Source organism: Zingiber officinale, chromosome 1B (assembly GCF_018446385.1).
Source record: "Zingiber officinale cultivar Zhangliang chromosome 1B, Zo_v1.1, whole genome shotgun sequence".
In the NCBI taxonomy this organism is placed as follows: domain Eukaryota; kingdom Viridiplantae; phylum Streptophyta; class Magnoliopsida; order Zingiberales; family Zingiberaceae; genus Zingiber; species Zingiber officinale.
The window spans coordinates 38,205,530-38,221,945 of NC_055986.1; the positions used below are offsets into that span (position 1 = coordinate 38,205,530).

Below are 16,416 nucleotides of genomic sequence, written 5' to 3' on the forward strand. Positions count from 1 at the left end.
GTTCTTTAGTGGAATGAATTATTATGGATGGAATTTTGTGTGTTTTGGGCGAACACGGGAAGCTTAATTTCATCGGAGACCAAAACCAATTCCTCCTCTCGGCCTCTATCGTAGCCTCTTGTATATAGAGATTTATACCCCACATACCCACCTTCTTACCCAACCAATAGGGGCTGGCCAAGCTCGGCTAAGCCTAAAGGTTGGCCTTAAGGTGGCGTCAATAGCTTGGAGCCCAAGTTTGGGTGGCCGGCCACATATCATATTAAAAGGATTTTTATTAAAATTATTTCTTATGTGGATATCATAATTTTAAAGAGAGTTTAAAATTAAATCTTTCCTTTTAAAGCTTTCTAAAAAGATTAAGAAAAGATTTGAAATCTTTCCTTATTTGTAGATTGAAAGGAGATTTTATTTTTAAGAAAAACTTTCCTTTTTGACCATGATAATAATTTAAAAGAGAAGTTTAAAAATTAAATATTCTCTTTTATTAGTTTCTACAAAAGATTAAGAAAAGATTTGATATCTTTCCTTATTTGTAGATTGAAAAGAGATTTTAATTTTTAGAGATAACTTTCTTTTTGGAAATTATCCACATGTTTAGAAGAAGAATTTTAATTTATAAAATTTCCTTTTTATTAACCAATCATGAAGGGATAAAAATTATTGGAGAAATTTTTATAAAATTCTAGAAACAAATTAGGAAGTTTTAATTCTTGTGTGAATTAAATTTTCCTTGTTTTGGGGAATTAGAAGTGGCCGGCCATTATTATTAAAAGAAGAAAATTATTTTTAATTAAAATAATTTTCTTTTTTATAACAAAAGAATTAAGAATTTTTATTAAAATTTCCTTATTTGTCAAGACCAAGGATTATAAAAGAGGGGTAGAGGTGCCTTCAGGGTGATTAACTCTATTATATTCTTCCTCTCTTTTCCTCCTTGGTGTGGCCCTAGCTTCTTCCTCTTCCTTCTTCTTATGGCCGTGGCTACCTCTCGTGAAGCTCTTGATGGTGGCCGGTTCTAGCTAGGAGAAGAAGGAGAGAAAGGTGGTTTTGTTTCTTGCATCCCTTGGAGCTTGGTGGTGGTGGCCGGACCTCTACTTCTCTTGGAGAATTGTGGTGGCCGAAACTTGCAAGGAAGAAGAAGGTGCTTGGTGGTTCTCATCTCGGAAGATCATTTCCCACACAACGTCCGAGGTTAGGAATACGGTAGAAGATCAAGAGGTCTTTTTAGAAGGTATAACTAGTAATTTTTCCTTTCCGCATCATGCTAGTTATTTATGGAAATAATACCAAATACAAGAGGCTTACAATTCTAGTATTTCGAATATGTTTTTCGAAGTTGGGTTCTTTTATTTTTCTTTTCCTTGTGATTTGATTGTTCTTTTTGGTTGACCTAAAGTTATTTTAGGAAATTAAATATTAGCTTTCCATAAAAGGTTTTGTCTAGTCGGTGGTGGTTGTTCCCATATCCAAGAAGGTCATGTGCCTCGCCACGTCAGTACTGGGAACCAATTATGGAAATTAATATTTAATGGAATTAATAACTTAGGTGATTTGGATCAAACGTGTTAAGTTCCGCAGGAGATCCAAGTCTAAACCTTAAAGAACAAATAGATTAAGTTTTGGATCAAACATGTTAAGTTCCGCAGGCGATCCAAAATTTAATTTAAAAGAACATATGGTAGCTAGGAAAAGGTTCAGACCTTTGTACAAAATTTTTGTACAGTGGAACCTCTAGGTTTTCCGAGTAGCAACCAACATCTTTCCCCTCCCTCGCGGTTTTAAGTCGTGGCCGAGGGTTCTTGGCGTCTTCTTCTTCTTCTTTCCAAGCTCTGCCCTAACCTCTTTGTAGTCCGCCGCACGGAGCAGCGCCGAGACCTCCTTCTCTTCCTCCTCGCCGAGTGACGGCACCGATCGCCTTCAACTGCCTTTCGTGAGAGCTCTTCGGCCGAATCAGGTAGAGCCCGACATCTCCTCTTCCTCTCCTCCATTGTGTCTCTGCTGACCTTGGTGGCGTTGTCTTCCTCGTGCCCTAGCGCAGGCGCAGATCTAGCCACTAGAAGGTATAGTGTGTCACTTTGTCTTTGTTCATCTTCCAACCTAACCACCGGTCACTATGTTGATTCGACGAGCATGCTGGTTTCAGATTTAGGGCTACAGGGACCATCTCCTCTGTTTCCCCGGTGTTCCTTTGAGTCGTGCCCTAACACTGCCTTGCTGCCCTCTTCTGTGCCCTAGTACTTTACTACCGAGCCAACAAGGTGAGTTGGTTGTACTTGGAACACTTGGTTGCATGCTTGATTTTCCTTCTGATCTGGTCCGCAGGTGTAGAGTTTCGGTAAATCAGTGATTACGAGGGTAGTCTTGTGCTGTGGGTTTTCGTGGATCGGGCAGTCATTGATTCCAGCAAATTCTAGCAGCTTCTTGTTCTTAAACAAGGCTGTGATTTGAGGTAAGGCATAAGGATTTGATATGTGTGTTGAATTAGAGCTAATTGGGTAAGATGCTATGATTGATTATGCTTATTGCAAGTCCTAATTCGAATGGATTAGATTTATGTTATTGTTGATTAGGGTTTTTCCCTAATTTAGTGTAAGAGATTTTATTTAGCTATTTATAGGAATGTAGCTAAATAAAATATATATTTATTGGTGACACAGGACTTTGACGCGAGACGAGTATCTCGATGTCGAATTTGGACCTTTCTATTGGAGGCGGGTACTTTGACTTTATGTCATTTGATATACATAGTAGTATTTTTAACAAATAGCCATGATTATGTTTCTTATCTGCTTTCGGTTAGTCACTACCTGATCTGTTACATGCTTGTTTTGTTTATTTGTTATGCACTTCATGTTAGTACCTACCTGATTATACATGCTTATAGGGGTAGTGACACAACCATGTTTTTATTATGTTCAGGACCTAGGTTTTGATACCTTATCTGACCTGTGTACCTTGACCATTGATTTGGTCAATTTATTTTAGGGTACACATTATATATATAGATAGGTTCATGATGTTTTCTATGCGTAGTGTCATGCACCATCTCGCATGATTGCATGCTGTGCGATAGTTGGCTCCATTATTGTTGAGCACATCGCCAATTACATGGATCTGCACACAAAACCACTCATGGGTTAGTGGTATATTCAGGCAGGGTGTGTTGCAGCAGGTGCTCGGTGGTGCTCCGCTGGGATGCTCATGGGTAGTGTGACTGCAGCGTGGTAGCACGCTGGGATCCCTCCCCGTCATCGAGTACCGGGAGATGAGAGCATTGAGCTCCCCCACTTATTATTTGGGGTAGGAGGATAGATGTACTCCGACAGCATCCCGTCCACTCGGTCACTCATCAGGAGCAGTGATGGCAGAGTGCACGGTTGTCGCAACCCTATCCACTCGGTCTCACCATCGTGTGTGATATGGCTGGCTGGCATCAGGGGTGACCAGGACATGTCATTGGCATCATACGCATTGATGCATTTATTGCTTGTGTTTGCTACATTTATTTGCTGCATTCGGATGGATGCATATGAGTGATATGCATACAGGATTTATGACACTCTCGGTCTGACGACCTTGTTATACTTATACCCAGGTTCTCGTTAGTACAGCTTTCTCCTATTTATTCAGTTGCATTTTATCTTTCTTATATCTGGAGACTGTACGCATGATTACTGCTAGTTGTTATTTTCTTACTATACATGTCGATATTACCCGCTGAGGAGTTGACTCACCCCGTGGTTATTATTACATTTCAGGTTGAGGTTGTCCGGAGAGTTCCAATCGTCAGTTCCCTACATATCGAGAGTTTCTTCTTGTACCTTTAGACTTGTTCTACTTTGGACACCTGGACACTGTATGGTTTTGCTTTATTGTCGATGAGTTTCATTTGGATGTGTTTTTGCTACATGCCTGCCTAGATGGCAGAAGAGGTAAGTTCATTGTGATTTGTGTTTTATGGGTGTAGTGGAGTAGGATATCGGTTTTGAGTTTTATAGGTGTAGTTGAGTAGGGATGTTTTTTATTTTTCTTATCATTGCTTTAGTTTGTTTACTATTAAACTACGAGGATGCTTGGTTGTTGCATTTTTTATTATTGTTATTGTTCCGGCCGTGTTGGCCGAGGTATATGTGGCCCTGAGGGTAATGTATAAGATTCAGATTGTCACCCGTACAGGGGAGATGCTGTCCAAATTTTATTCGGGCAGGGACTACCTGGGGCATGACAATTTATTTGGTATCAAAGCCAGGTTGGAGATACTTGTTTGTTTCATGTTACGGATTTTCGAGATTAATCTGATACCAATTTATTGGTATCAGAGCAGGTTATGATACCAGCTTTTGGTATTCTGGATTTTTAGGTTAGCCCAAGTTTGCTAGTAAACTTGGGTACTTATTTTCAGATTTTGTACGGATTTCCATTTATTTTCTCGTTAAGAGTTTTGAGGTAAAATGGGGACTGGACAGCGACGGAACATCTCCAGACGATAAATAGGTATAAAGGTAATTTTATAGTTTTTATATTTGTAGTGATATTTGTGTTATAACTTAACAGATATGAGGAGATCTACACGTATTGCTGCGAGACGTGGTGTTGGACAGCCATGTACGAGGACTTTGGAATCTCTGGACTTGCCAGAGATGCCTACTAGGGTTGAGCCTATCAGTCAGGGACAGACTCAGGATATTGCGGGCACGTCGAGCTCTCAGACCCCGATGGCTCCTTTAGAGGTACCTACCTCTGTTGCACCGGCTGTAACCACCCCTACTGTATTTACGGTACCACTAGGGGTACCACTGGCATACCCGATACCTGCTCCAGCAGAGCCTGCGGTGTACCCTGTATCACCACCACATGGACCTACCGTGTACCCGGCACCAGCAGCGCCCGTGCCCCCATTGCCTACAGTGTATCCAGCAGCACCTGCACCAGCGGTACCGGTTGCTCCTCATTCAGTACCACCCACCAGACATCCAGTCGCGGCCACCTATGCTGACCCTGGAGTTCCACCAGAGGCATATGCCCCAGTTTATGCAGCAGCACTGGGAGTACCTCCCACGGTCTATTTAGCGGTACCCCCTGTAGCGCCAGCTCTAGTGTTTTCGCACGTTTCAGCAGCTATCCCTACCCACCTCCCATATATAGTCGCGGCACAAGCTCGGATCCCAGCGTTGGCAGTGTTAGAGTGTATACTAAAAGCCTAGCTTTTTGTAAACATTTATTTTTGAAATAAAAGAATCAAGTTGGTTAATATCTATATTTATTTGTTAAATGTAATTGTTCAATTAATTTATATATAGTTGACAACATGGTGTGTGGTGTCACACACAGAAGATCATGTTGTCGGTTCTTTATAAATTATAAATAGTTGCTCACGACTAAGATGGAAAGGAATAAACCATCGGAATAGTCGTTGTGTAATAAGGTATTAGTTTATCTTGATTAATAAATTACACTGGTACACTCTAAGTGTATTGAGTAGGACCATTTTAGGTAAGTTCTTTTTTGTACTTACTTAATAAAAGATCTATACCTTAGTTATTATGGAAGTGTGTGCTCTTAATCATAATATAATAACAAACACATATATTTAATATTTATTTTTTTGACTTATCAAAGGTGAGGTTTAGCTCGATAAATCAATATGCCCGATAAGTTGGGAAATGATATTACTTATAGTGTGTGTTGTTGATTATAGAAGGAATCTGTGTCCTAGTTATCTAGGTTGAGAATGTCCCCAAGAGGAGCTCATAAGGATTGCCATGTTAAACCCTGCAAGTGGACTTAGTCCGACATGACAATGAAGTTAAGTGGTACTACCCTTGGAGCTAGATATTAATTAAGTGAGTTGTCAGTAACTTAATTAGTGGACATTCGTAATATTAAACACAGGGAGACTAACACACTCATGACAAGAAGGAGCCCATTATGTAATTTGGGATTGGTGCTGTAATGCAATAATAACTCTCTAGTGGAATGAGTTATTATGGATGAACTTGAGTTGTGTGTTCGGGGCAAACACGGGATACTCAAGCTCATCGGAAGGTCAAAACCAATTTCTCCTCTAGGTCCCTGACGTACCCTCATTATAGCCTCAAGTCCATCCAAATGTAAGGCCCTTCTTGGTGTACAAGAAGGGGGACGGTCCATTGCTTGGTGACCAAGCAATGGACCGACCACATCCTCTTCTATAGGGGTCGAACCTATTGCTTGGGGACCAAGCTAGTAGGAGCCGGCCACAATAATTCAAACAAGGAGGGGTGTTTTGAATTTTTAAAATCTTCTCTCTGTAGAAAACTACAAGTTTTAAAAGATTTTTAAATTTTTAAAACTTTCCTTATTTGAATTAAGCCACATGTTTTAAAAGAAAGTTTAAAAGATTTTAAAACTTTTCTTTTTTAACCATCCTCATGGTTTAGAAAAAAAAGGAAGAGGAGTTTTAAAATTTAAATTTTCTATCACCATGTTAAAAAAGGAAATTTATAATAGAGGTTTTAAATTTTAAAACATGGTTTTAATTTTTAGAACTTTCCTTTTTTAATTCCTACTTTAGGAAAGAGAGCTTGTAAAATTTTATAAGAGTTTTTCTTCTTGTAAAATTTTATAAAAAATAATATTTCTTCCTTCTTTGGGGGTCGGCCACCCTTGCTTGGTGCCCAAGCAAGGTGGTCGGCCAAAAAGAAAATAAAATAAATCATCATCCAAATTGATTTGGTGATTGATTCAATCAAGAGGAAAGAACAGGAAAACTTAAATGGGAAAAATGAAAAACTAGAGGAAGATTTTAATTTTTTGTAAAAATTCTTCCCTTATTTGCCTTGGGTAAGTATTATAAAAGAAGGGGTGAGGAGGCTTCATGAAAAACAACTCTTATTCTCTTGCTTGGAGATCTTGGTGTGGTCGGCCCCTTCTCCTTCTCCTTTCCCTTTGCTCTCTTCTCCTTGGTGGTGGTGGTGGCAGGATTTTAGAGGAAAAGGAAGAAAGCTCTTGGGTGGTGTTCATCTTGGAGGATCGTCGCCCACACGACATCCAAGGCAAGGCGAGGAATACGGCAGAAGATCTCGAGGTCATTAGAATACAAAGAGAAGGTATAATTAGCAATTGTTTTCCGCATCATGCTAGTTATTTTTCTTTGTATGAATTCCAAACACAAGAGGCATTAGATCTAGTATTTCGAATTAGTTTTTCGAGTTTGTGTTTTTTTTTTGTTTTCAAATTTGTGATTCGATTGTTCTTTTTGGTTAACCTAGAGTTATTTAAGGAAATTAAATATTAACTTTCCTTAAAAGGCTTTGTCTAGGCGGTGGTGGTCGCTCCCATATCAAGAAGGTCATGTGCCTCGCCATGCAGTCCTGGAAGTCAATTTTGGAAATTAATATTTAATGGAATTAATAACATAAGTGGATTTGAATCAATAGTGTTAAGTTTCGCTTGAGATTCAAATCTAAACCATTAAGAATAGATAAGTTAAATTTGGAATCAATGATGTTAAGTTCCGTCTGCGATTCCTAATTTAATTTCTAAAGAACACAATAGGTTATTTAAGGAAAGGTTCGACACTTATACAAAATTTATGTACAGTGGAACCAATACGTTTTCCTATGACTAACCAACAATTAGTATCAGAGTAAGGGTTTGCCTCTGTGTGTTTTGGTTTTGAAATTAATTATGCACATGTCATACATAATTTAGGCAGGATAATAGTAGGATGTGCTAACTTTGTGGTTGCAGGCTCCAACTATTATGACTTTTAGATATTGTGTGATTGGATCCTTGGTCATGTCAAGGGCATTATTTTGTGTGCATGATTGTATGTATTAAATTCAGCAGGAGCTGTATTATTTTTAGAATTTTATTTTTGTTCAATCTAGAATACATGTACATTCCTTTATGGAATATAGGATCGATATATGTAAAATTCTATATTTGTCGCGGATCATATCTTTGTGAGGCGTGGTGCTTTTAGAGACCAGAGACGAAGCGGAATAAGAAACAAGATAGATGCGACAACTTAACCCAATGGTGGTGGCTAAAGATGGCAGCAGCTAGGGTTGGAGCATACTGAAGACAATGATGGAAAATGTCATAATAGTTGAAAAATTAATTTTCAAATTTATTACTTTTATTTACTATGATGTTTATGTGCATGTGATGTATGCTAGCATATGTTAAAATCCTCATTTTTAAATAACTAAGTGGGGGAGTGATTTTAAATAAATCCCATGGTCTCCATTACTGGTTTGTAAGTGATGCAACAAGCTTGCGTGTTGGCTCTGAGTGCCTCCCTCCACAACGGATGTGTTTGTTGCAGATCACTAAATCAAACTTTCTTTATGGATGGTTATAGGAAATTATTTAGGAGTGTGTGATCTTCTCCAACTGAAGGGGCACAATCCTATTTAATGGACTAAGTATCAAGTAATGGTATACACTTAAACGCATTCAATAGTATCCTCCCCAACGGAGTCACTGCTATTGTTTTGTGTGGCCAAAGAAAAACCAACTATTAATTTTATTTGTCATAAAGTTAGGATGACAAGATAATAAAATTAATGGGTTACTCCCTCCTCTTACAAATGTTGAATTTGTATACGTCCACACTAACGTGGCATGCAATATTCACGGTGATTTGAGGTGTTGGTTAATTTAAAATAGTATTGTTTGAGGAATCAATATTATTCTAAATTTAGAGTCTTGACCAAAGTTTATTTTGTGATTCCTAGGATGACTTTCAACCCACTGGCCATTATACTGAAAGAGAACAAACTTACTGAACCCAACTATATAGATTGGAAAAGGAAGCTGGACATTGTTCTTACTGCCGAGAGCTATAAGTTTGTACTAACTGAGGTTTGCCCTAATGCACCTAACGGTGACTCTACCCCAGAGGAGATTGAGTATCATAGGAAATGGGTAAAAGCAGATGAGATGGCGCGGTGTTACATTTTGGCTTCAATGTCAAATGTATTACAACATCAGCATCAAGATTTACCAATGGCTTATGATATAATGAACAATCTCAAAGAACTCTTTGGGCACCAGAGTCAGACTGCTAGGCAAGAGGCAATGAGAAAGCTAATGACAACCACCATATCTGAGAGAACACCCGTAAGGGATCATATCCTCAAAATGATGGCTTATCTGAATGAAATACAAGTCCTTGGAGGAGAAATCGATGGGGAAACCCAGGTCGATATAATTCTCCAAACGCTACCCAGAAGTTTTGAGCAGTTTCGCTTGAACTATAACATAAACAAAAGAGAGTATACGTTGACGGAACTTCTGACAGAACTACAAGAAGCAGAAGAAATATTTCATCACAGTTCTCAGATTCACTATGCTGAAAATGGTTCTACTTCTAAGTCAAAAGGTAAGAAGAAGAAGAAACAGGTCCTTTCAGCAAAGAAGGTGAATAAACCTCAGGGTATAGGACAAAAAGCTGGAATGAAGAAGCCGAAGGGCAAGTGCTTCATTTGCAAGCAGTCAGGACATTGGAAGGCGGTCTGTCCTCGTAGGAATCAGAACAATAAAGGTATATCTCATGCTCTAGTAGTTGAAACATATTTAGCGGTGTTATCTACCAGCACCTGGTGTGTAGATACAGGAGCCACTGATCATGTCTGCAATTCTTTGTGGGGGTTCCAAGAAACCCGATGACTATTTGAAGGAGAGATAACCGTCTACATGGGCAATGCTACTAAGGTGGCGGCTGTTGCAGTGGGAGACGTCTACTTATCTTTTGATAGGAATAGAAATTTGGTTTTAAGAAATTGTCTTTATGTACCCAGTTTTAGAAAGAATTTAATTTCAATTTCTAAACTGTATTTGGATGGATATTCAGTTTTCTTTAGTAACAATGTGGTTATAAAGAGAAATAAGGTGATTATATGTTCTGGTGCATTAGTTGGCAATTTATATACTTTAAATCCAATTTCTCCCACAAAGCAAAATATGAAAATTATTAACACATCTTCTAACTCTAATAAGAGAAAAGAACCTTCGGAAATGAACCAAACGTATCTTTGGCATCTAAGGCTTGGTCATATTAACTTAAGTAGGATTCAAAGTCTTGTAACTGATGGACTCTTGGGTTCATTAGAGTTGGAAAACTTTCCAACATGTGAATCCTGCTTGGAAGGTAAAATGACCAAGAGACCTTTTAAGGCCAAGGGGTATAGAGCCAAAGATGCATTAGAACTGGTTTATTCTGATTTGTGTGGTCCTATGTCTATCCACGCAAGAGGTGGTTATGAATACGTCGTCTCCTTTATAGACGATTATTCAAGATACGGATACATTTACCTGATGCGCCGCAAGTCTGAATGCTTTGACAAGTTCAAAGAATATATGGCTGATGTGGAGAAATGTCTTGGTAAAAGTATCAAGACACTACGGTCTGACCGTGGTGGCGAATACCTCTTTGGAGAGTTTAGGAATTACTTATCAGAAGTTAGGATTCAATCCCAATTGTCTGCACCTGGTACACCCCAACAGAATGGTGTGGCAGAACGAAGGAATAAGACTTTTATGGAAATGGTTAGATCGATGATGAGTTATTCAAAATTACCAAATTCATTTTGGAGATATGCTTTAGAAACTACAGTGTACATTCTGAATATGGTACCTTCTAAAATAGTTCCTTCTACTCCTATGGAATTATGGAATGGGCGTAAGCCTAGTCAGAATCATATCCGGATATGGGGTAGTCCAGCACATGTGCTGAAGGGAGATACTGATAAGTTGGAATCACGTACAGAAGTTTGTCTGTTTGTGGGATATCCTAAGGGAACGAAAGGTAGTTTGTTTTATAATCCTAAAAATCAGAAGATCATTGTTAGCACCAATGCTCGATTTTTAGAAGAAGATTATGTAATGAACTATAAGCCCATGAGTGAAATAGTTCTAGAAGAAATAAGAGAGGACACGTCTACTTTAATACCAACAGTACAAGATGAAGTACCACTAGAAACTGCAACACGTGTCACACATGATACACAACTAGAGACAGTGCCTCGTCGTAGTGGGAGGGTTGTGAGGCAACCTGAGAGATTCATATTTTTGGGAGAGTCTTCAGACTTGATCCCGGGTAAACATGAACCTGATCCCCGGACATATGACGAAGCGCTCCAAGATATAGATGCAGTATCTTAGCAAAAGGCAATGAATTCAGAAATAGAATCTATGTATTCTAATAAGATCTGGAAGCTTGTAGAACCACCTGATGGTGTAAAAGTCATTGGATCTAAGTGGATCTACAAAAGGAAAAGAGGGACAGACGGGAAGGTAGAAACTTTCAAAGCAAGGCTTGTTGCAAAAGAGTACACTCAGAAAGAGGGAATCGATTATGAGGAGACTTTTTCGCCTGTAGCTATGCTAAAGTCTATCCGGATACTCTTATCCATTGCTGCTCATATGGATTATGAGATTTGACAAATAGATGTCAAGACAGATGGAAGTCTTGAAGAAAACATCCATATGAAGCAACCAGAAGGGTTCATTGAAAAGGCAAAGAGCATCTAGTGTGCAAGCTCAATCTGTCTATTTATGGACTGAAGCAAGCTTCAAGATCTTGGAACATCCGGGTTAACGAAGTAATCCAGTCATATGGATTTATTCAGTGTCCGGATGAGTCTTGTGTATATAAGAAGTGTAACGAAAACGTGGTAGTATTTCTTGTACTATACGTAGATGATATTTTGTTAATTGACAACAATGTCAAGGTATTATCGGACGTAAGGGTATGGCTATCCAAACAATTTGATATGAAGGATTTAGGAGAATGTGCACACATTCTTGGGATCAAAGTTATAAGGGATCGCAAGAAAAGAATGTTGTGTCTACCCCAATCTTTATATATAGATACAATCCTTGCTCATTTTAGCATGCAGAACTCCAAGAAAGGTTTCTTACCTTTTAGGCATGAAGTAGACTTATCTAAAGAGATGTCTCCGAAGACATCAAAGGAGATGCAGGATATGAAGACAGTTCCTTATGCTTCAGCTGTATGAAGCTTTATGTATGCAATGTTGTGTATGAGACCTGATATCTGTTTTGTCGTGAGCATGATTAGCAGATATCAGAGTAACCCTAGACAAGGACATTGGACTGCTGTAAAGCATATATTAAAGTACCTGAGAAGGACGAGAGATTATATGCTAGTCTACTAAACAGACGATTTGCTCCCTGTGGGTTACACGGATTCGGACTTCTAATAAGATAGGGACAATAGTAAGTCTACGTCAGGCTATGTGTTTATTCTAGGAGGTGGAGCCATTGCATGGAGGAGTGTTAAGAAGAAATGCATCTCGGACTCAACCATGGAAGCTGAGTATGTGGCAGCCTCTGAGGCAGCCAAAGAAGCTGTATGGCTCAGGAACCTTCTAATGGACTTAGATGTGATTCCTGGTTTGCCCAAAATCATCACAATTTATTGTGATAATAGCGGTGAAATTGGAAACTCGAAGGAACCACGAGCCCATAAGGCAAGTAAATATATAGAACGCAAGTACCACCTGATATGAGACATTGTCAAGCGAGGAGAAGTTGTCGTCGCCAAGATTGCATCAGCAGATAACCTGACAGATCCTTTCACTAAGACCCTTCCAGAGAAAGCTTTTGATCGGCATGTGGAGGGGATGGGAATCAGATGTAGGCAACAGATATGGCAGCTTAGTCTTTTAGTATAAGTGGGAGATTGTTAGAGTGTATACTAAAAGCCTAACTTTTGTAAACATTTATTTTTGAAATAAAAGAATCACGTTGGTCAATATCTACATTTATTTGTTAAATGTAATTGTTCAATTAATTTATAATTGATCTCGCTCGAGGTTGATGCAACACCACTCGAGTTAGTTCTTTTTCAATTCTTTACTCCCGCACTACTAATCCAAGACTTAGTCTTGGGACATATTTTTTTTCCCTATTTCTATTGTATATTCTCTCAATGGCCCAACAAGAAGGTTTCAGCACCGTTCGTCCCCCCCTCTTCTCCGGAGAAGATTTCGGGTACTGGAAGGGACGAATGGAAACCTACCTGAAAATCTAATTCGAAACCTGGATGATAATCAAGACTGGGATACAACTACCAACCGACGGTGATGGCAAGCCTACACCCTGCGAGAACTGGGAGCCATCCCTAATCAAGAAGGTGGAAGCCGACGCCAAAGCTACCTGCACCCTCCAGTGTGGTCTTACCAAGGAGGAACTCAACAGAGTCGGTCCATTTTCAACCGCAAAGGAGCTATGGGAGAAACTGATAGAACTCCACGAGGGCACCTCCGACACCAAGGTAAGTAAAAGAGATCTTTTACTTAATAAATTATATAATCTGAAAATGCAGGAAGGTGAGACGGCAAGTTCTCTACACGCAAGAATTCAAGACATCCTCAACTCTCTCCACGGAATCGGGCAAAAGGTAGAGAATCGGGACGTCATAAGGTACGCACTAAACTCGTTTCTGAGGAGCACATTGTGAGCATCAATGGTAGATGCCTACAAAGTCTCCAAGGATTTATCTTCAATAAAGTTAGATGAATTATTCTGTGAGTTTGAATTACATGAGCAGACTAATGCATAGCCAACCGAGAAGGGGGTGCTTTGGTTGTAGGTACCAGTCGAACGCGTGAACCGAGATCATGACGAAGAACTGAACCAGAGTCAGAAGAAGAACCCGACTCAGATGATGAAGATGAAGAACTAACAACAGATCTCATGAACCTTGAGAAGAGACTCTACAAGAAGAAGAAAGGCTTTAACAAGAAGGACCTAAAGAAGGCCGTCCAATCCAAGGAGGCCCAATCAAGTTCTAAGGAAAAGTTCAAAGTGATCTGCTACGGGTGCAACCAGAAGGGGTACATCAAGGCCAACTGCCCTAATCAAAAGGATGCAAAAAAGCAAAGAAGGAAGAAGGCCTTAAAGGCGACATGGGACGAATCTTGCTCAGAAGATGACGACGACGAACTCGATCAGACGAGTTTACTTGCTCTGATGGCCCGGGACCATATCGACGAATCTAAGAGCGAGATCGAGTCGGAGGTCGAGTCCGAGCGAAGCCACGGATCCGTATCCGTTTCCAAAGGGCCCGATCCCTCTGTAAGTATCCCTCGACTCAATAACTTAGTCAATTATTTATTACGAAAATTAGCTAAGTCGAATCTTAGAATCAAGTCACTTCTAAAGGAAATAGCTGTCCTTAAAGAAGTGACTGACTCCAAATCTTTGACTGAACCAGTTCAGACTGGAAACTCAACTCAAGTTCAAAAACTTGAAGAAGAGAACTCCAGTCTGAAAACCCAAGTCAAGGATCTGGAGAAAATACTAGAACAGTTTTCTTTAGGCTCCAATAATCTTGACCTAATTCTTGGGACACAAAGAGTCATTTACAATAGAACTGGTCTAGGATCTAAACCAAAAAGGAAATATAAATCTTACTTATCTATTGTACAAAGAACAAATAGAAATACAGTCCAAGCATGGGTCCCCAAGTCCAAATTGATTAATCAAGTTGGACTTGGTCAATATTGGGTCCCGAAGGATCAAATACACTATCTCGATAGACCATATCGAAGCTATTATCTAGGGGGAGCAAAAAGAAAAACAATATTAATAAAACGAACATAAAATCAAAATTCAATTAAAAATTCGAAATTAAATTAAAATTCAAAAATCAAAATTCAAAATTCAAATTACAAATTCGAAATTAAATTAAAATTCAAAAATCAAAATTCAAAATTCAAATTAAAAATTCGAAATTAAATTAAAATTTAAAATTTAAAATTCAAAATTCAATTAACAATTCAAAATTAAATTTCAAAATTTAAAATTCAAAATTAAATTAAAAATTTGAAATTAAATTAAAATTCAAAATTCAAAATTCAATTCGAAATTAAATTAAAATTCAAAATTCAAAATGCAATTAAAAATTCAATTTAATAAAAAAAAATAGAAGGAGGATCCAGATTAGCTGGCACCCCCAACTAAACTACCCGACTGGGTAACCGAACTTAATCTACCCGAAATGGATAAATAAGAGTAGACTACTCGGTAGGGTAATTAAGGTTAGATTAAAAGGAGCTAGGTTTAACTTGACCCACGGTACTGGTGAAGTTTTTGGATGATAGTACGTTAGGGAAGCTTGAGCATCGCATGTCTAGGAAGATATGGCTTCGACCTGGTGCATTTGGCCAAGTGGAACTGACCGAAGCTACCCTTAAATGGATCCTAACTAGTTAGACCAAGGTTTAGTATTAAGCTCAATGGGTAGGACTATTTGGAAAACCTTGAAGGCATGATTACTTTAATGAGTTCCTTGTGACTCACAATAGCCCAGAAGTTTATCCAAAGAATGCTTACTTGTTGAACCCAAAGCTAAACCTGAATCTAACACAAAGTTAAACATAACCCTTAAATTGAACCTCAATTCATCTCACAACAATGATAGGATTCCCTGATTGAAATAGATCGGGTGAGATGACTAAGGAATTTAAAATTCAAATTCAAAATTCAATTCGTAATTAATATTATTTTTTAAATAAAATTATTTTTTAAAAAAATCTTTTAAAAATTGATTTCAAAATCATTTTAAAAATCTTTTTAAATCTTTTAAAACTTAATTTCAAAATCATTTTAAAAATATTGCAAAATTAATTTCAAAATCATTTTAAAAAATTTTCAAAATTATTTGAAAAATCTTTTAAAATTCTTTTAAAACTTAATTTCAAATTATTTGAAAAATCTTTTAAAAATCTTTTAAATCTTAATCTCAAAATCATTTTAAAAATCTTTTAAAACTTAATTTCAAATTATTCTAAAAATCTTTTAAATCTTAATTTAAAAATCATTTTAAAAATCTTTTCAAACTTAATTTCAAAATCATTTTAAAAATCTTTTAAAACTTAATTTCAAATTATTTGTAAAATCGTTTTAAATCTTTTAGAACTTGTTTTCAAAATTATATTAAATCTTTTAAAACTTATTTTCAAAATTATTTAAAAAAAAAACTTTAAAACTTATCTTCAAAATTATTTGAAAAAATCTTTCAAAAATCATTTTAAAATTTTTTTAAAAACTGATTTTCAAAATTACTTTAAAATTTTTAAAACTTATTTTCAAAATTATTTTAAAAATCTTTCAAAATTGAAAATTATTTTTCAAATTATTTTCCAAATTCAATTAACTTAAAAATTATTTTTCAAAGTTAACTTAATTAAACTCATATCACAATTCTAAAAAAAAAAAAACTATGGCGCCTGTTGGAGGCGCCTCCCTTACACGGGAGGCGCCCTAGAAAGCGACGGGAAAACTCTCGCCGCCTGAAACTAAGGCACCTCGGATCATGTCCGAGGCGCCTTCACCGACTTTATAAGGCACCTTAAACTCCTGTTTAAGGCGCCTTCATTAGATAATATTGAAACG

The 16,416-nt window shown here is 37.7% G+C and overlaps 1 protein-coding gene across 1 annotated transcript in view; it reads left to right on the plus strand.

Moving 5' to 3' along the window:
* The first annotated feature begins 4,643 nt into the window (after positions 1-4,643).
* Positions 4,644-16,416, plus strand: part of LOC122037922 (cell wall adhesin EAP1-like) — an 84,555-nt gene continuing 72,782 nt past the window's right edge. Inside the window, exon 1 of the mRNA XM_042597411.1 lies at positions 4,644-5,182. Coding sequence (XP_042453345.1) covers positions 4,644-5,182 — 539 coding nt within the window. The remainder of the gene's footprint in view (positions 5,183-16,416) is intronic.